General features: G+C 48.1%; 1 protein-coding gene across 2 annotated transcripts in view; it reads right to left on the bottom strand.

Moving 5' to 3' along the window:
* The window catches only part of WSCD1 (WSC domain containing 1), a 147677-nt gene extending 129931 nt beyond the window's left edge, over positions 1 to 17746 (bottom strand). For both annotated transcript variants that reach the window (XM_060259396.1, XM_060259397.1), the window contains exon 1: positions 17059 to 17746. In XM_060259396.1, the coding sequence (XP_060115379.1) occupies positions 17059 to 17479 (421 nt within the window). In that variant the 5' untranslated portion in view covers positions 17480 to 17746. The remainder of the gene's footprint in view (positions 1 to 17058) is intronic.
* Positions 17747 to 21687: the final 3941 nt, after the last annotated feature.

Raw genomic sequence — 21687 nt, 5'->3', positions numbered from 1 at the left:
GCAGGGCCTGTAAGACAGTCCTCTTCCGGTTGGCATACAACTGATCGGTACTTGAAAATTTAGAATAGAAGGCTGTAGTATGGTACTTTGGTAAATGGCTTTGTTTTACTGTTTTACTGCTTTTACTGGTTTATTGTTTAAATGTTGTAAATTGATGTATTTTAAAACTTAATCCTATGTTAGAAGTTTTGTGTTGTGAGCCGCCCTGAGCCGCTTTGGTGGGAAGGGTGGGATATAAACTAAATAAAATGAAATGAAATGAAAATGAAATTATCTGTGAAAAAACTTTCAAAAGCCTCACAGCCGATTTCCAATTCTCTAACGTTTGGTTTACCTTGTGGTAAAGTTGTTAGTGTCTGAATTATTCTAAATAATTGGGCTGGGCATGAGGTCGCAGAAGCAATCCGGGACGCAAAATAAGCCTTCTTTGTGGCCTGGGCTGCCATCTAATAGGTTCACATAAATGACCTATAAGATGTTCTCGTAGCTTCATCCCAAGTATGTCACCACTGCCTCTCTTAGTTGCTGTTTCATCGATTGCAGCTCTGGGGTATACCACAGTGTGGATCATGAACGGGAATGAAGAGGACGTTGAGGAGAGATCTTGTCGATGGCTGCAGAGAGATGGCTATTACAGATCTCTGAAAGCTTATCCAACGAGTCACCAGAGGGCCAGGGATCCTGCAAAGTCATTTGAAGCTGCATAGGGTCCATCTGGTTTTGTGGGCGAGCCAAAACTTGCTCTCCGCCTAAACGGGGTAGAGGTGAAATATCCACACAGGCCTTCAGGGCATAGTGGTCAGACCATGGCACTGCATCAGCAGAAATCTGATCCACTACAACTCCCGCCACAAAGATCAGGTCTAACATGTCCCTGGCCTGATGTGTGGGCATTGTTATATATTGGGAGAGTCCCAGTGCTGCCATGGAAGACACTAGGTCCATCGCCCGAGTGGAATCGTGTCCTCGGCATGGACATTGCAGTCACCCAAGACAATAAGTCGAGGGTGCTCCAGTGCCCAGCCTGCTACAGCCTCCATCAGGGATGGTAAGGCACTGGCCGGTGCATTAGGCGGACAGTACACCAGCCAGATAGCTAAACTCTCCCCAACATCCCACATCAGGCCAGCACACTCTATGCCCGTGATCTCTGGAGGCGGGAGCGCCCTAAAGGAGCAATCCTCCCGTATGAAAAAGCTACACACCCCCGCCTGCTGGTCCGTGCCTGGTGAAGGACGGAGAACCCAGGCGGGGCTACTTGGGAGAGAGTTACTGTCTCCCCATCTCACACCCAGGTCTCCGTCACGCAAGCCAGGTCCATGTCCTGCCTAGTTAGGAAATCTTGCAGGACTGAGATTTTATTATTTATGGACCTGGCATTGCACAACACCAGAGACAGAGGTGAATGTTTCCACTTGGCCCCCATACCCACTATCCTTGGGGTGGGACACAGGCTGGAAGGGGAGCGATCCCTCCTGTGTCTCAGTCTCCTTCCGTTCCAACCCCACCTGCTCCCACCGCTGTACATTCCCCTCCCCAGGAGCACTGGAATCCCCTGACCAGACATTTCTCACTGATGGTCTTTGCTGAGCCTCAGATCTCCGTCAGCAGGACCTTGTCACAAACCTAATTTCATGATGAACATTGTTGGACCCCTGAACATCACTGTGCCCACCCCTATCCATGAACCTCCATGTGATTTCAGGGAGATCTGTGGGGTTTGTGTTGGGAACAGGAGAAGAGTGAGAGCAAAGCAAACCATTTCAGCAATCCCTTTTGCTCCCCACACTTCCAAGCACTCCTTTTTAATGGCTGTTGCAAGTGGGCACAGACTTCACTTGGGCTTCACTCATACACAGCATCCACTTGCAAAAGTCATTTAAAGGGATCATTCTCTTTTAATGGATTTTGCATTATCTCCCCCACCCCCCTTCCATCCTGCTTGTCTCAGGGAGCCTCTGCTGGCAGAAAAGGGAGGGAGGATCTTCCCTGACCCTCACAAACCAAACTAGTTTGGTAAATTGGGGAGGTGGGAGGGGGTCAGAGAGGTTTGTGGTCCAGGGGACCTCACAAACCATGAACCAGAGTGAACCTTCTTCCCCCTGGTTTGTGCCTATCCTTAGGCACTGCTCCAAGGACTCCGGTGACAACTGGCAGAATGGTCACCTACTCCTCCCAGAGGGACTCTAACTGCATTTGTAGGTCTTGGTATTTCATGATCTTCCCCTGTTCTTTCTTTTCAATTCTGCTGCCTCCTGGGATTGCAATGGCAATTATCCAAATCCTATTTCATTTTGGTGTAATGGTTAAGTGTGCGGACTCTTATCTGGGAGAATTTGGTTTGATTCCCCACTCCTCCACTTGCAGCTGCTGGAATGGCCTTGGGTCAGCCATAGCTCTCACAGGAGTTGTCCTTGAAAGGGAAGCTTCTGAGAGAGCTGTTTCAGCCCCACCTACCTCACAGGGCATCTGTTGTGGGGGAGGAAGATAAAGGAGATTGTAAGCCACTCTGAGTCTTTGATTCAGAGAGAAGGGGGGGGGGGTTAAATCTGCAATCTTTCCCTACAATGGTGCTATCAGGGGTGTTATGCTCCGGGTGTTTATCTGTTTGTAATTGGAATCCCCCCCCCCCCCCCCAATTCTTTGTTTCATCATTTACCATGATCTTGTCTGGTCTGTGCTCCCATGAATTTCTGGTTGACTTCAACCTTCTTGCAAAGAATCCAGTGCAAAAGAGCTGCAACTCTCTCATGGTGTTCTTTATAGTCAGGCTAAACTATTTTACTCCAACCACTGACCATCCTTGCAAATGGTTAAGTGTGTGGACTCTTATCTGGGAGAACCGGGTTTGATTCCCCACTCCTCCACTTGCACCTGCTGGAACGGCCTTGGGTCAGCCATAGCTCTGGCAGAGGTTATCCTTGAAAGGGCAGCTGCTGTGAGAGCCCTCTCCACCCCACCCACCTCACAGGGTGTCTGTTGTGGGGGAGGAAGGTAAAGGAGATTGTGAGCCGCTCTGAGACTCTTTGGAGTGGAGGGCGGGATATAAATCCAATATCATCTTCTTCTTCTTCTTCTTCTTCTTCTTCTTCTTCTTCTTCTTCTTCTTCTTCTTCTTCTTCTTCTTCTTCTTCTTCTTCATTTCGTGTTCTTTTTTCTTCTTTAACTGCTTGCTTAACTTTCAGGAGACCTCTTCCACCTAATTTCCTTGATAAGTAAAGACATCCAGTGTCTCTTCTAGGGTGCAGTGCATGATGCATCATCATTATCATGTGAGTTTTTCAATCTATTGCTTCTAATCATGCTTGTTTCCAGTCAATGACACCAGCTTTGTACCTAAGAACTGGGACTGCCCAAGTGTTAATTGCATTTATTGTTGTTGTTGTTGTTGTTATTTATTGCATTTGATTAATCGCCCTATCCCAGCTAGTGCCAGGCTCAGGGCGATGTACAACAATAAAAACACACATATATAAAATCAATTACATTAAAATATATAGACCCTGATGGTGTCTTTGAAGTGCTCTTAGTTATTACATTGTCTTTACCATATTGCCTCCATTTAAATTTGTTTGCAGTATATTTGTAACTCTTTGGTAATACTCCTTGATTGTATTTTTCTTGACAAGGGTATGTTTCATATTGTCAGTTCTGACAGTTAAGGCTTCTGTGTCTCACTGCTGTTTGTATTGCAGATATTATTATCCTTGCTCATTAATGGTTTAGTATTATTTCACTGTATCTTAGCCTTCATGAGTTACTAACCACATATAGTAATTTTAATCATGAGTACTACCTATTAATTTTTTTTAGGCATTTAGTATTTTATATGAGGTGTTCTAGGCCTGCAGGTGAAAGAGGGCCGTGGGGAGACAGCTGTAATCTGGTCTCCCTGGGCAACACTGATACGGACCAACTGAAAAGAGAAGAGTACTTGGAATGTGACCTTGATTGGAAGGAACACCGAGGCCTGAGAATGGACTTTATGTTAATTCAAAAGAGTTTTGGTGGCATGGGAAAGAGGAGAGCCATTATTTTGTAACCTATAATTGCCTGGTAACTTTTAATTCATTTCAGTCTGGCAAGACCTGGTCTTGTGACTGCATGCCTTGAGCTTGCTTTCGCAGGGAGGGTGGGATATAAATTGAATAAAATAGATAAATGCCATTAAAGTTTGCTTCAAGCCTCATCATTAAAATCTTCTTTTGAACTGATCTAAGAAGCCTCATGGTTGAACTTGGGCGAAAATTTACAGTCAGCCTCCAAAATTACAGAATATTTGTAGTTTTCTTCAATGATCATTGTTTTAATGCTGCTGTTATTCTTTGGCACCTTGCCTTCTTTTTGTTCACTGATCTTTCCTCTATACAATGGTAATACTGTGCATTTGTGAAGACCAAATTTCATTGCTATATCTTTAATAAAAATCCAAACTGTATTTAGTAATGAATCGTTCTCTGATGATGAATCTCCATATATTTTCAAGTTATCCATATAAATCTGTTGCAAAGCAATTGGTTCCAGGATTTCCACATAGATACTGATTCTTCACCACTGGAACAAGGGCTACTCCCCCAGCCACCCTGAAGCTTGAAGGAAATTCCTCAGGCCCCCATGGATGAGAGGACTTGAGCTTCTGGCCCCAAAAGGTAGGACCAGAACCAATTGTTGATTTGAAATTAAATCAAAAGTTTCCGGCTCAACATTAGGAAGAACTTCCTGACAGAGCGATTCCTCAGTGGAACAGGCTTCCTCGGGAGGTGGTGGGCTCTTCTTCTTTGGAGGTTTTTAAACAGAGGCTAGATGGCGATCTGAAAGCAATGAGGATCCTGTAAATTCAGGGGGCGATATTTGCAAATTTCCTGTATTGTACAGGGGATTGGACTAGATGACCCTGCAGGTTCCTTCTAACTCTATGATTCTATGATACTGCTCCCCAGCATAGGAGAAGGTGTGTGCTAGTAACTGGTGATTCTCTACCAAAAGGGGTAGAGCACAAAGTGCGCCAGCCAGACTTGTTGTCTTGAGAGGTATGCTGTCTGCTGCGTGCATGCATCCAGGATGTGACAGAAAGGCTAGACAGACTCGACAAGCCCACAGATTATTATCTTTCCTTGCTCATATGTGGGCACAAACGACACCACCCAGCTCAGTGCAGAATATATTAAAAGAAACTATGTGGCTTTGGGTAAAAAGGTGAAGGACCACATGAAGGTAGGAAAAATGTATTTGGTAAGAGCCTTGCAAACCTAATAAGGAGGGCTTTAAACTAAATCTTATGGGGGAACAAGACAAAAATCAAAGCTTAGTTTGATGCCAATAACAGGAGATAAGAATGCTGAAGTTTTGCAGGGCCTGGCACATATGTAATAAATAACAATGATTAAAACAGTTAAAACAATTAAAACAGAAAAACAGATTATTAAATTGGTGCTATTCCATTTGTCATTCCTCTCCAAGAGGATGAGGAACCATTCATTCAGTTACAGTTACAGATCCACCTAATAGCAATAGCGTCCCAACCACATTTTACCAATTTGTCAACAAGAATAGTATGTGGAACCTTATCAAAAGCCTTAACTGAAATCAAGATAAAAAATGTCTTCAGCACACCCCTGACCCAGCAAGGTAGTAACTTTCTCAAAAAAAGAGATAAGGTTAATCTGACATGACATGTTCTTGAGAAACCCATCCTGGCTCTTAGTAATTACAGCCATCTTTTCTAAATACTCAAGGACTGGCTGGTTTTGTTTTGTTTTTTTTGTTGTTCTAAAACTTTCTCAGGTATAGATGTTATGCTGATGGGTTAGAAAAAAGTAGAATATGAATATAGGTTCTTATGGTTTCAGGGTACCTTTAAATGTTAGTATTTTAAGTATACAACTATGGTGGGAGTCAAGTAACGGGGGGAGGGGTGACAAGAAAATAGCATATGGGATAGATAAAAAGAAGGTATTAATGGATATGGTTACCATATGTTATCAATAAAATTGTGTTTAAACAGGAGTCCCACTCTGCTACAAAATGAAAGGCCAAATAAATTCCTGGCTAGTCTTACTGACAACTTCATTGCCCAGAAAGTGGAGAAGGAAACAAGGGGATCTGCTATCTTGGACTTGATTCTCACCAACAGGGAAGAACTGGTTGATGAGGTGAAAGTAGTAGGCATCCTGGGTAGTAATGACCATGTGATTTTGGAATTTAAGGTCTTGGGGAAGAGAAAAGATGTATGTAGTCAGACATATAGGCTGGCCTTCAGGTAAGCAAATTTTGACAAAGTGTCATGCTGGGTAAAATCCCATGGTCAAAAGGGAGTTAAAGAGGTTTGCAAATTTCTTACAAGTGAAATCTTGAAGGCACAATCACAAATGATTCCTATGAGAAGGAAAAATGGGAGGAGATTAAGAAGCCAAGATGGCTCCATCAACAGCTTTCTAAGGACTTGAAAAATAAAACAAGACTCATTTAGGAAATGGAAGGAGAGTCTTATAACCAAGGATGAATATAAATGAATACCCAGTGCTTGTAGAAAGGAAAGCTAAAGCTCAGTATAAGCTTAGACTAGTGAAAGATGATAAAAACAACAAAAAAAGGGTTCTTATGTTCAAAGAAAGAAAAAGAGCAAGGATGTGGTAGGTCCATTAAGGGGACAGGAAAGTGAAATTGTAACAGATGATGAAGAGAGGGGAGAATTGCTCAATTCCTACTTTTACTTAGTCTTCTCTTATTATTTATTTATTTATTAATTTAATTTATATCCTGCCCTCCCCACCAAAGGCAGGCTCAGGATGGCTCACAAACCAAGGGTTGACATGAACACATTAGTGTGACCGATACAATAAAATAACAATAAAAATATAAAACATAAAAACAATTTAAAACAATTGCATATGCTATAATCAAAATTTCAGGCAGCGATTTAAATTCTGGTGGTTAGCTATACTCAGAGGTCTCAGGATCGCCATAGCACAGTGAAGTAGGCCATTGGTGGTGTTCTTATGGGCCAGTCCCATTGCTGCAGATGTTACCATTCATGTAAATGCCTGGCAGAAGAGTGCCGTTTTGCAGGCCCTGCGGAACTGTAAGAGCTCTCGCAGGGCTTGAACCTCCACCGGCAACTCATTCCACCAGCTAGGGGCAGCAACAGAAAAGGCCCTGGCTCTCGTTGTTTTGAGATTTGCTTCTCTGATGCTGTCAACAGGTTTTGAGACCCGTACCGAAGTGCTCGCTGGGGCATGTGCAGGGAAAGGCGGTCCCTAAAGTATGCAGGACCCTGGCCATATGGGGCATGTGAGGGAAACAGTGCTCAACATGGCAAAAACAGAACACATGATGAGGGAAGGGAGTTGCAACCTAGGATTGGCATAGGGGTAGTACATAAACTAGTTACTTTAAATGAAACGAAGTTGTCATGGTCAGATGAACTGCATCCAAGGGTACTAAAAGAATTCATAGATATAATTTCTGAGTCTCTATCCATTATTTTTGAGAATTTTTGGAGAATAGGTGAGGTGTTAGAAGAGTGGAGGTAGGCAAATGTTATTTCCATCTTTAAGAATGGGGAAAAGGAGAATCTGGGTAACCCATCAGCATAATATCTATACCTGAGAAAGTTTTAGAACAAAAAAAAAAAACAGTCAGTCCTTGAGCATTTAGAAAAGATGGCTGTGATTACTAAGAGCCAGGATAGGTTTCTCAAGAACATGTCATGTCAGATTAACCTTATCTCTTTTTTTGAGAAAGTTACTACCTTGCTGGGTCAGGGGTGTGCTGAAGACATTTTTTATCTTGATTTCAGTTAAGGCTTTTGATAAGGTTCCACATACTATTCTTGTTGACAAACTGGTAAAATGTGGTTGGGACGCTATTGCTATTAGGTGAATCTGTAACTGTAACTGAATGAATGGTTCCTCATCCTCTTGGAGAGGAATGACAAATGGAATAGCACCAATTTAATAGTCTGTTTTTCTGTTTTAACTGTTTTAATCATTGTTATTTATTACCGAATATGTATTTTTAATATTTATTAATTTTATTGTTTCCGGGACTTTATGCTGTAAGCCACCCTGAGCCTGCTTCGGCAGGGAGAGTGGGGTATAAATCAAATAAATAAATGCCTCAAGGATCTGACCTGGGACCTGTTTTGTTCAACATCTTTATAAATGATTTGGATGAAGGAAATAGAGAGACTGCTTATTAAATTTGCAGATGATACTAAGGTAGCCGGCTCAAGATTGACTCAGCCTTCCATCCTTCCGAGGTCGGTAAAATGAGTATCCAGCTTGCTGGGGGTCACATATACAGTAGAAGACAGAGTCAGGATACAGGATGACCCTGACAGGCGTGAAAACTGGGCTAAAACAAATAAAATGAATTTTAACAGGTATAAATGTAAAGTTCTGCATTAGGTAGGAAAAATAAATTGCATAATTATAGGATGGGGAGACTTTTCTTGGAAGTAACACGTGTGGAAAGATCTAGGGGTCTTAGTAGACCATACAGTAAACATGACTCAGCAGTGTGATATGGCAAATGTGATTTTGGGCTGTATCAACAAAGGTACAGTGTCCAGATCACATAAAGTGATGGTATTGCTTTACTTTGCTCTGGTTAAACCTCACCTAGAGTATTGTGTTCTGTTTTGAGCACCACATCTTAAGGACATAGACAAGCTGGAATGTGTCCAGAGGAGGGCAACAAAGATGGTGAGGAGACTGGAGACCAAGTCCTATGAGGAATGACTAAAGGAGCTGGATATGTTTAGCCTGGTGGGGAACTGACGGAGAAGTGGTATCATAATCATCCTCAAATACTTGAAAGGTTGCCATAAAGTGGATGATGTGGAGTTGTTTTCTGTTGCCCCAGAAGTTTGGACAAGAACCAGCAGTTTAAAATTAAATTGAATTGTGTTCAGCTTTGGGCATCACATTTTAAGAAGGATATAGACAAACTGGAACGGGTCCAGAGGAGGGCGACAAAGATGGTGAGGGGTCTGGAGACTAAGTCCTATGAAGAAAGGTTGAAGGAGCTGGGGATGTTTAGCCTGGAGAGGAGGCGGTTGAGAGGTGATATGATCACCATCTTCAAGTACTTGAAGAGCTATCATCTAGAGGATAGTGTGAAATTGTTTTCTGTGACCGCAAAAGGTAGGACCAGAACTAATGGGTTGAAATTAAATCAAAAGAGGCTCAACATTAGGAAGAACTTCCTGACCATTAGAGCAATTCCTCAATGGAACAAGCTTCCTCAGGAGGTGGTGGGCTCTCTTTCCTTGGAGGTTTTTCAACAGAGGCTAGATGGCCATCTGACAGCGATGAAGATCCTGTGAATTTGGGGTAGGTATTTGTGGGTTTCCTGCATTGTGCAGGGAGTTGTACTAGATGACCCTGGAGGTCCCTTCCAACTCTATGATTCTATGAAAGAGTTTTTGGCATTTTGGAGGTTTTTAAGGAGAGCCAAGCAGCCCTGTGGCACAGAGTGGTAAAGCTGCAGGACTGCAGACTGAGCTCTCTGCTCACAACCTGACTTTGATCCCAGCAGAAGCCGGGTTCAGTAACCTGTCAGAACTGGCAGAACGTCAAACAAGACCCAAAACTTGTTGCAAAGTATAGGCATTTATTCGAGAACTACAGTGCTGGAGCTTCAAGATAACACTGATGCCTGAGCCTGGCATCTAGTTACATTTTATGCGGTTAAGACAGCAACAATAAAGCAATCTTTCTCACGGTTTACAGACAAGTGTCTCGTTCTCAGGAGTTGTTATCAGAGGGGAGGATGCAGTCCCGCTGAGAGGGCCTGCTCCGCCTGGCTTCAAAGGGCCACCTGCAGATGTTGACCAGGGGTTATCTGTCACCCTCCAGTGATCACAGGGTGTTTGAAATGCAGAGCATTTTGTGTTAGTTACAGAGGCAAAGCATTATGTGTTAGTATTGGGTTACAATATGGAGTCAGTATGGCTAACATCATGTAAGGAAGTTACAAGTTCTGACATGCTGCCCCCCCTAAGCTTTTCGCCTTGGTCTTGTGCGGGTACAGCAGGTGGAATTTCTTGAGTAATTGGGGAGCCGATACATCGCTAGCTTTGACCCATTCGTTACAGCTCGGGGGAAAGTACTTCCACCTGATGAGGTAGTACAGTACCCCTCGCCTGACTACTGAGTCCAGTATCTCCTGCACCTCATGGTGGCTCTGGCCCTTCACTCGAGTAGGAGGTGGCTCTGGAGGGCGAGGGTGCCAGGATGTAGCTCCAGGATCTTTGCGAAGAAGGCTGCAATGAAAAACAGGGTGGATCTTACTCAGTAGTTTGGGTAATTCCAACTCTACAGTCACTTTGTTAATTACCCTTTTTATTTTGAAGGGCCCCAGATACTTGTAGGCCAGCTTGCGGCACGCTTGAGGGAGAGGGAGGTTTTTGGTTGACAGAAATAACTTCTCCCCTTCCTTGAACTCCCACTGGGGGAGTGCTTTTTGTCGAAGTGCCGCTTATATTCTTCCTTGGCCTCGTCCAGGTTTTCTTGAATCACTTTCCACCCTTTACGTATTCCCTCCCACCATTGTTGACAAGAGGTCTGCTCGGGGGACCCTGCTGGCAAGGGGAGGTGTGGAAAGGGCTTCCCTTCGTACCCGCTCACTATCTGAAAAGGGGAAGTCTTGGTGGAGCTATGGAGGCTGTTGTTGTACCCATATTCTGCGAAGGCTAATAATTCCACCCAGTTTGTTTGCTGGTAGTTGATGAAGCACCGGAGATATTGCTCTAGCAGCCCGTTCACCCTCTCCGTCTGTCCGTCCGTCTGAGGGTGATAGGCTGAGCTGAGCCCCTGTTCCATCCCGGTGATCTTACAGAACTCCCACCAGAAGTTGGCAACGAACTGAGGCCTGCGGTCGCTAATGACCTTGTCGGGGAACGAGTGTAGGCGGACCATGTGGTTAAAAAATAGCTGCGCTAGTTTTTTGGCATTGGGCAACTTCTTGCAGGGGATGAAATGAGCCTGTTTGGAGAATGTGTCCACCACCACCAGGATTACTGTCTTCCCTTGCGAGGGGGGCAGTTCGACTATGAAATCCATTGACACGACCGACCACGGTCTGGTGGCCGTGGGGAGGGGTACTAGGTGGCCGGGTGGTTTCCCCCCCCCCCTTCGTTTGGCCATGATGCATGTTGGGCAGGAGCCCACGAACTCTGATACGTCTTTCTTTAGGTGGGGCCACCAGAACTGTCTGTTTAGTAGGTTCAGAGTTTTCACATAGCCAAAGTGCCCCGCTAGGCGGCTGGAGTGGCACTGCTCAAGCACTTCTTTTCTAAGGCTTTTGGGCACGTAAATTTTCCCTTTGTAGAACCAAAGTCCCCCCTCCCCCTTCTCTATTCCTTCTGGCCGCTCCCCTCCGTCCGCTTCCGTCTCGGCCATGAATCGTTCTTTCTCCTTCGGTTCAGGGGCCCCTGTTTGCTTTCCGGATCGGGTTGTGACTCCCCCTGCCACTGATGAAGGGGGGATGAGGGAGTCTATTACTTCCTCTTTTTGGCTGTCGTGTTGGGGCATGCGCGACAATGCGTCGGCTAAGAAATTTTTTGTTCCAGGAATGTGTTTCAACACAAAGTCAAATTTGGCGAAAAAGCCCGCCCATCGTATCTGTTTTGCGGTTAGTTTGCGGCGGCCGGTCAGGGCTTCTAGATTTTTGCGATCGGTCCAAATTTCAAACGGGACTCGCGCCCCTTCTAACCACGATCGCCATGTTTTTAAAGCAAACGTAACCGCAAACGCTTCCTTGTCCCACACCGACCAGTTTCTCTGTTCGTTCGAGCATTTGTGCGAGATGTATGCGCAGGGTCGGAGCCCCCCCTCATCGTCCCTCTGCATTAATATGGCCCCCACCGCAACGTCAGAAGCATCGCATTGTACCACGAAGGGTTTTAGCTCATTGGGGTGGGCGAGGACTGGTTCAGAAGTGAATAATCGTTTGAGCTCATCGAAGGCGCGTTGGCACTCAGGCGACCATGTCAGGCGCGCGCCGGGTTTTTTAGCTTCCTCCCCCTTCCCCTTTGTTTTGAGGAGTTCCGTAAGGGGCAGCATGACCTGGGCGAACCCCTTGATGAACCCGCGGAAAAAATTTGCGAACCCGAGGAATGATTGCAGCTGCCGTCGGGTTCGGGGTGGCTCCCAGTCTAGGACCGCCTGTATTTTCGCGGGGTCCATCGCTAACCCTTCCCCCGACACTTGGAAACCCAGGTAGTCCAGTTCCGTCTTGTGGAACTCACACTTCGTTAGCTTAGCATACAGTTTGTTTTGGTACAGGGTGGTTAACACTTTTCTCACTAACGGTACATGTGATTCCAGGTCTTTTGAGTAAATAATGATGTCATCAAGATAAACCACCACCCCCTTGTACAAATATTCTCTTAACACTTCATTGATAAAGTTCATAAAAACCCCGGGTGCCCCCTGCAGTCCGAACGGCATCACCAAATATTCAAATTGTCCCATTGGCATGTTGAACGCCGTTTTCCACTCATCGCCCTCTTTGATCCGCACGCTGAAGTACACATCGCGGAGGTCGAGTTTGGTGAACACCTTGCACTCGGCCACTGTGCTCAGCAGGTCTTTTATCAGCGGGATCGGGTAGGCATTGGACATAGAAATCCCGTTTATCCCGCGAAAATCTGTGCAAAGTCTCAGACTACCGTCCTTCTTCTTGCGGAATAGGACGGGGGCAGCGTGGGGGGCCGTGGCCGGCCTGATGAACCCCCGTTTCAAGTTCTTGTCAATAAACTTTTTCAGTTCCGCTTTCTCCGCCCAACACATGGAGTACAATTTGGCCTTTGGCAGTTCTTGCCCTGGTATCAGTTCGATGGCGCAGTCTGTGGGGCAGTGTGGGGGGAGTTCATCCGCCTCTTGCTCGCTAAAGGCTTTCTTCAGATCCCTGTATTCCGCCGGGATCGATCCCACCTCTTCTATCGTAAGGCAGAGCCTCTCGTTTCGAGGCGGTGCCTTGGGTCCCCACTCGGGCCACCAGTGGTGGTGCTCGCACCACCAGTCGGGGAAGCGCACGATTTGTTCTTCCTATCGTATGTCCGGCTGGTGCTGCGATAGCCACCCCGCCCCCACTACTATGTCGAAGGAGGAGGAAGGGGCTATCACGAAAGTCTCTATCCCCCAGTGGTCCTCCGTCCCTACTGGAACTGCTTGGATCTCATGGGTGCACGGTTCCCCTTTCATTACTGACCCATCCATCTGTTCGAATAGGATTGGGTGGGGCAGGGGGGACCGGGTTAGGCCGAGGGCCTCTACCAGCCGCGGGGTGATGATGTCCCTGGTGCACCCGGAGTCTATTAGGGCTCGGGCGTGCATAAAGCGTTTTAGACTGGGGTTCAACATTGTCACTGCCATGAATAAAAGTTCCCCGGTAACTCTCACCGTCATTGGTGCCGGTGTCTCCCAGACCTGCTTTGCGGCACCGATTAAAGCAGGTCGTTGTCGTTTTCCGCCGACTCTTGGTCCCACGCCTCCTCGCTCGACTCGGCAATGGTGGTAACCTCCTCGTCAATCGCCATGGAAGTGGCGACGGCGCCCCGACTGGGCTCCTTGGTGCGGCCTCCTCCCTTCTTCGGGGTGCCCGCGAACAGCTTGGACGGGGTGGGGGTTGGCGGGGGCTTCACGGGGCAGTTGGCGGCGATGTGCCCCGGGTCTCCGCACCTGAAGCATTTCCTGCTGGTCGCCACGGGAGTGGAGGTGGTGGGGGACCGCTTCCCCTCAGGCTTGCTGGTGGCTTGGGCTGGCTTCCCCCCCTTCTTCCCCAGTTGCTGCTGGTGGCGCATCCCGACGTGTTGCAGGTTGGTTTCCACTTCTCTGGCCAGTTGGATCCAGCTGACCAAGGTGTCGGGTCATCCTTGGTGGTAGCACCTGTCGAGGATGTTCGCGTTCAGCCCGTTCTTGAAGGCGGTGTACTTCATGACTTCGCTCCATCCTCTCGCTGCCGCACAGTGGCCCATGAATTCGGTAGCATACTCGCGGGTGGTACGGTTTCCCTGCTCGATCCTCTGGAGAGCCTCGATGGCCTTCTCTTCTCGGAGGGGGTCCCCGTACTGCCGGAGCATCGCCTGGACGAAGTCGGCCACCGTGGCCAGTTCGGGTTTGCGCCCGGTGTACAGCCCCACGTACCACTTCCTCGCGGCCCCCTTCAGTTTTGAGGCGATGTGATCCACGCGGCTCGCCTCCGTGGGGTAGCTTGCTCCCCAGTGCGTAAAAAAGTTGTTGCACTGGATGGTGAAGTACTCCACCTCGTCCCCGTCTCCGTCGAAGGTGATCTTCAGTTCCCGGGCTCCCCCTCCTTCGCCTCCCCCTGGACCCCCGGGTGTGGCAGGTGGCGGTCCCGCTGGGGCCGGAGCGGCGGGGCCCGGTGCCGGTGCCGGGGGCACTGGAGCGGTGGGGCCCCCGGGGACCGGTGGTGCGGCGGGGACCCCTGGAACTCCCGGTGCAGGTGGTGGGGGCCCGGCCAGCGCTGGCACTGGAGGGGCCGGGGCTGGCGGCCCCGCAGGGCCTCCTCCCCCTCCGTCACCTGGCCCCGTAGGCAGAGGGGCCGGGGGCGCCGGGGCTGGTGGTGGCACGGGCCCCCCTCCGGGCGGGCCTGCCGGGGCGGCCGGTAGAGCCTTTTGCAGGGCGCGGATCTGGTCGTGCAGTGTGCCCATCTGTTGCTGCATTTCTTCCGCCATCTGCACCCTGGACATGTGGACTTGGTTGTGAATGTCTCTCACCCAGTCGAACAACTCGTTGCGGAGGGCTCGGATCGGGTCCCCTCCGCCAGGGACGGTGCCTTTGTCCCAGCCTGGATCCTCTTCGTCTCCCCCCATGCCGGTGGCAAGTGCCCGGTATCTCACGTCCGCGGCGTCCATGGCGGCGGTGGATTTTCTCGGGCTCCAACTCCGCGAGGGGAAGGCGTTTGTGGAGAAGTGCGCGGGGTCTTTGATCTTGCGTCTCACCACGTTCACCCCGGGCTCTAACGGCCTCTCCTCCGGGGGTGTGCTGGGCTCTCCGTTGTCTGGAGCCTTTGCCGCCATTCGGCCAGGTTGCCAGTTCGGATAAGTCCCAGAATAATGGGTTCAGTGTTATAATGTCAGAACTGGCAGAACGTCAAACAAGACCCAAAACTTGTTGCAAAGTATAGGCATTTATTCGAGAACTACAGTGCTGGAGCTTCAAGATAACACTGATGCCTGAGCCTGGCATCTAGTTACATTTTATGCGGTTAAGACAGCAACAATAAAGCAATCTTTCACACGGTTTACAGACAAGTGTCTCGTTCTCAGGAGTTGTTATCAGAGGGGAGGATGCAGTCCCGCTGAGAGGGCCTGCTCCGCCTGGCTTCAAAGGGCCACCTGCAGATGTTGACCAGGGGTTATCTGTCACCCTCCAGTGATCACAGGGTGTTTGAAATGCAGAGCATTTTGTGTTAGTTACAGAGGCAAAGCATTATGTGTTAGTATTGGGTTACAATATGGAGTCAATATGGCTAACATCATGTAAGGAAGTTACAAGTTCTGACATAACTGGCTCAAGGTTGACTCTGCCTTCCATCCTTCTGAGGTCGGTAAAATGAGTAGCCAGCTTGCTGGGGGGGGGGGGGGGAAGTGTAGATGACTGGGGAAGGCAGTGGCAAACCACCCTAAAAGTCTGCTGTGAAAACGTCGTGATGCGACGTCACCCCAGAATCGGAAATGACTGGTGCTTGCACAGGGGAGCCAAGATGGCCATCTGACAGCAATGCTGATTCTGTGAATTTAAGAAGGCCATGAGAGGGAGAGCAGGAAGGGTTGTTTCAGTGCTTACTTGTTGTGTCCCTGTCTTGAACCCCCAGAGAAATGCTGATTGCTACTTTGGGGGTCAGGAAGCAATTTTTCTTCAGACCAGGCCAATTTGGCGAAGGTTCCTGGAGATTTTGTGCCATCTTCTGGTCATGGAACAGAAGTTACTGGGGGTGTGGGAAGATGTATTTATGAATTTCCTGCATTGTGCAGGGGGTTGGACTAGATGACCCTGTAAGTCCCTTCCAGCTCTATGTTTCTATGATCCTTGGACCTGTCTTTCATCATCATCATCATCACTACTACATAAATATATAAAATTTAAAAAGACAGAAATGATTATAATGCAAATTTCTGTAATTCTTCTTTCAGTATACTGGGTTCAATACTAGTCTTCTGCTAGTTAAAAAAAACCCCTGTCCTCTGGACAAGGGGACAATGCCCTTTCTGCCCCCTGCTGGAGGCAACATTATTCCTGGGGGTCCTCTGGAGGTTCTTGGGAGGGGGGGCATGCACTGCAGAGTAAGGAGAGGAGGGAAGTTTCATACCACAATCAACCCTACAGAAATTAACACATTCGCTATAAATAAGGTTATTTAATTTTCTGATACAAGAAGATAATTTCACAATCTGTTTAATTTGTGTTAGCATGTAACTACTGGAAACAGTTGATTTATTTCCCTTTTGGATTTTGCCCCAATCTTAAATTTGACTGTTGCCACCACACTTAATATTCCTTTCATAGCTGATCTTTCAGTAACCCCTTTGCAATAACTAATTTAAATGACTGCTCAAAAGGAGGATTTGTGCTGCAAAAATGTTTGCAAATTCCGCCCCCCCCCCCCCATGTTTTTGGCTTTGCACAAACAGCAAGTTAGTTCTTTTGATCCTGACCCAGCTTTCCAACTCAACTCATATGCCCTCACCTTTCAATGTCCTTTCATTGTCAAATGAAAAATAATACAATTATAATACAGAGTGGCACACAAGCATAGAACTGCTCAAGCCATTATAGATTAAATAATGTAAAGTCAAGAGCAGCCAAATCATCCAATTATTTTTACAAGTTTTAACATAGAACCTAAAGGAGTGGCATCCTAATACATCTGGGGAAGGATTCCCATAAGTGAGGAACTACCACCGAAAAGAATCTCTCCCCATGTGGTTTCTGAAATGGGGGAAACCCAAAGAATGTCTCTAAAGCACCTTTAACCATTTGTGCTCTATTTTCCCTCCTCCCACTGGAAAGGCAGAAACCCTCTCACCTCTGCCTCCAGATGCTGGCTTCCCTGCTTTCACCTCTGTAGCCTGTGCTGGCTCCTGTTCATTGATGAACCTGAGAAACCACCTCCTTCGTAACTGTCTCAGTTCTGAATTACGATACATCAACCACCGTGGCCCATACTTATGGTCTGGTGCTGGCCCATGGAGCTGTTCCATGTTTACCAGGAGGCTTAAATGAGACTGAGGGCGTTGTCTGCTGTCTGTGTTCCCAGCACTGAGCATGAAGTCTGCTACAGGCAGGGGCTGATTTCCAGAAGTCCCATGAGAACTTTGTTGGAGCACCAAGCGAGAGCGCTGCAGAAGCAAAAGACTGCCAGCCATCAGGTAAGCTGCTGTGAGGAAAAAAAGCAGACACTGAGTCCTGCGAAGAAACTTCTGTGGTTTGAAAAAAGGTTTGGCCATGCCCCTCTTGTGATGAAATGGGGCTCTTTCACACCTTGGGAATGGCCTTGAAGCCTTCTGCTATGTCCTCCCATCGGTTCATCTCATGATCTTAGAACTTTCACTCTCTTAAAATCGTTTTCTTCCACAATCATATCCAACCACGTATCCATTGCCATCTGTTTCCAGAAAGTTCTGAGCCATGAGGAGGTCCATACTTGTGCTGCAGAACATTGCAGGCATCTTCTTCAGCATAGCCTGTTGCTTTTCACCCACCGAAGGCCCTCAGTCTGCAATATTAGAGCCAAAACTGGTTGAGTTCTAGTGAACAATCATTTGTTATCATGACACATTTGTCTCTCTAGCTGAATGCCCCTCTCTCTGTTGTTTATTATTCTACATTTTAAAGACAAAAATCCTAGGAGAATGATTGGTGTGGAGGAGGAATCACAGACCTTCAGCTGCATAGGCCCTCCCTCATTTTATCTCCCAAAGATGATTCTCACTGAGAATGTATTAGAAGACACAAAGCACTTTCTTGGCTGCACAATCTATTTACAGCATATTGTTTTCTTTTTACATATTTTGAAAATTTGTAACTCATTTTTCAATAACGTATTTTCAAGGCAGGAATAATTATAAATGGCAGAACACAACAAGACTACCAGTAATTCCAGACCTAAATTACTGTATTTCTGATATGGATGCAATCTAAAAAGAAATTAAGAACAACAACACAAATTCTGAGATTAATGAACCTTTCAAACCAGTTACAAGAGGCAGGGCCAGGATTTGGAAGTCAGAGGGCATTCACATTTTTCAGGGGGAGGCACTGATGCCCCACATGACCTTCCCCCTGCCCTCCCTCCCTGCCTCTCTGCCGCTGCCCTCCCCTCCCACCAAATTGCTTCCAAGCGAGGGGGGGCAGAAGCAGCAGGGCCAGATCTACATATTTCTATTGGGGGGGGGAGTAAAAACTGGCACTTTTTTCCTTTCCCAGCATGAAAGGCTCCGTGCAGGAAGCAGATGCACTAAGGAATGAGCAGAAACATGGCTAAGCATCCTCAATTGCTCACTACCCACACACACACACCACACCCTGCCCCAAGTACACAAGATTTTGCATAGTGCACAGGAAGCTAACTTACCAGGGCAATTGCCCCCCTCTGTCAGACACTGGAATATAACTACAGTAAATGCTTAGCCTTACTGACTCCATTTTCCTAGCCTTGTTACTGTCAGAACTGTCAGAACTTCAAGTAAGGCCCGAGACTTAGTTGCAAAAGTATAGGCGTTTATTGAGAACTACAGAGCTGAAGGTACAGAATAACACTGATAACGAAAGCTAGCATTGGATGCACTTTATGTGATTCTGTTGACAACAATAAAATGATCGTTCACACGGGTAGAGACAACAGTCTGTTTCTCAGGGTTTGTTATCAGGCAGGGAAGATGGAATCCCGCTGAGAAAGCTCAGGCCGGCCTGGCTTCAAAGGCCATCTGCAGATGTTGACCCTGGGCTATCTGTCACCCTCCAGTGAGCACAGTTTGTTTGAAATGCACAGGCATACACAAAATGCGGGCTGGTTAGTTACTGTGGCAAAGTTGCATGGGTTAGTATTGGATTTCAATATGGAGTCGCTTGGGCTAACAGCATATAGGAAAGTTACAAGTTCTGACAGTTACTAACCATGAGAAAGCCTGTTGCATATCAAAGTAGAGGCCACAGAATGTTACTAACAATTGGTGTGAACATTCCTTTCCCTGTAACTAACAAAAGATACCTTCCTTTGAAGATAAGGGCCTCAGGGCTGGCAATTCGGCCATTCCTGTGAAGATGCAATAACAAAGAGATAAGAAGAAGTACCCGTGTAAAACCTTGCACCCCGACCTAGCAATGTTTAGTAATGTTTAGATGTGTGGGTTTTTGCATAGCAAGCTTTGTCATTAATTCCTTAAGACATGTTCTTGTATGTAACACTGTATCAGTTCCAATCTTTCCTCATTCAGATGCTATGGACTTTCGAATAAATCAAAAACTTTGTATCAACTCGAAGTCTGGTTGATTTGAAGTTCCATTGTCTGACATTTTGGAACTGAACCCATTTTTTAAGAGTTTATCCGTGCCGGCTACTTTTAAGCTTGATGCCTGCAAAATTTCCGGACAATGGAGAACCTACCGAACAAGCGGAGGAGCCGAAGGACACCCCCCCCATGTTACTGGGACTCGAGGCACAGGAGGATGCCCACTGCACTTCCAGACGATCTTCCTCACCCCAAAGCGATGGAAGCCCCGCACCTCCACCACCCTGATGGACGAGGCGCTGGGTTGATACGAGAAACTACTCACAAGGCCAGACCAGGGCGAGAACCCAGGAAGCAACGATAACCCGAAGCGAGGGGCAACTGAGGAGGGTCGATTCCGGGGGGCTGACTCGCATGGAGAGAATGGGAACCCCCCGAGAGTGGAAGAAATCCTTGAGCAGATACAGAAAGAGATGAGAGGTTGGGCGAAGGATTTGCGGAATTAAATCCAAGCCGACACAGTACACATCGCCAGAGAAGTACAACGGCAGGTTGACCAGCTGCGGGTTCGCCCACCGCCAGTGCCCGGTCTGCCGGACGTGCCGCCCAGCGAACCAGCAGCACCCCCAGCACCACCAACAGGACCAGCGGCACCGCCAGCACCGCCAGCAGGGCCGCCAGCGGGGCTGCCCACCCCGCGGCCCGTGGGGCCAGGACCTTGGGACAGGGGGAGAGGCCAAGGGCTGGATATCACATTTGACGGAGACCCAGAGGAGGTTGAGTACGTCACGATCCAGGGCAACAGCTACATGCACTACTGGGGGAAACACCTTCCCTGACGAACCCAGCCGGGTGGACTATCTCACATCGAAGCTGAAGGGCGCAGCCCGGAGATGTTACATGAGCCTGTACAAGAGTCGGGCCCCCGAACTGACCAGTGTGGAAGGGTTCCTGCAAGCGATGCTACGCCAGTACGAAGACCCTCTCCAAGAAACTCGGGCCCTGACCACGCTACATGACATGCAACAAGGGTCGAAAACGGTGAGAGAGTACACCGCAGATTTCAGGGCTCACTGCGCAAGGGTCCGAGGTTGGAGTGAATTGATAAAGATCGAAGCTTACCAGCAGGGCCTCAACGCGAGGCTGCTGGACTACGCCTTTCACCAGGCCCACCCGACCACGCTGGTAGGGTGGATACAACTAGCCGGGAAAGTCGAGACCAACATGAAGCGCATAGCCCTGCAACACCAGCAGCAGCAAGGGGCAAAGCGGGGGAAGAGAGACTCGGTTGGGGGCAAAACCAGAGGCGAAGAAAGCCCAAACCCCGGGGGGGACCCCCAAACTACCAGGGGGCTGAAAGTGTTACCGCTGCGGAGACCCAGGGCACCTAGCCGTAAATTGCCCGGAGAAACCTCGAGCTCCCCCCCTGAACCCGAAGCTGATGGCGGTGGGCCCAAAGAAGACACCAGGGAAGCCCAGGGAGCCCAGTCGGGGCAACATCGCCATATCGATGGCGACTAACAAGGATAATATAATTGCTGATGACCTGAGCGACGAGACGTGGGAACCCGAGCCGGCGGAAAACGAGAACGACCTGCATTAAAGGGTGCCGGGCAGCAGGTCTTGGAACTAACGGCAACATTACGGGTGAGAATAACCGGGTCCCTACTTTTCGTCCCCCTGACTCTATTAAATCCAAGATTTAAAAGATTCATGCACGCCCGGGCCTTGGTCGATTTGGGGTGCACCCGAGAGATCATAACCCCGTGGTTGGCGGACGCCCTGGGATTGGCGCGGACCACCCTGCCCCACCCAATCCTATTCGAACAAATGGATGGGTTGGCCATGAGGGGGGAGCCATGCACAGAAGAGACCCAGGGGCTGCCGGTGGGGATTGAGGAACATTGGGAGGTTGAAGTATTCGTCATCCATCCTCCTCTTCCGACGTGGTGTTGAGGGTGGGCTGGCTCGCTAGGCACCAGCCGGACATACAGTGGGGGGCGCAAACTATAGACTTTACGGATTTACGGTGTACGCACCATCACTGGCTGGGAAAATGGGGGCCAACCCCACCCCCTAAGAATGAGACTATGTGTGTGTCAGTGGAGGAGATCAGGTTGATACCTAAAGAGTATCGGGACTTGCGGAGGGTGTTTAGTGAGGAGGAAGCCAACGAGCTGCCACCCCACCACAGCACGGACTGC

The sequence above is a fragment of the Heteronotia binoei genome, chromosome 18, assembly GCF_032191835.1.
Source record: "Heteronotia binoei isolate CCM8104 ecotype False Entrance Well chromosome 18, APGP_CSIRO_Hbin_v1, whole genome shotgun sequence".
NCBI classification, from domain to species: Eukaryota; Metazoa; Chordata; class Lepidosauria; order Squamata; family Gekkonidae; genus Heteronotia; species Heteronotia binoei.
The sequence above is the reverse complement of the archived record's forward strand: the minus strand, read 5'-3'. Positions and strand labels throughout refer to the sequence as shown.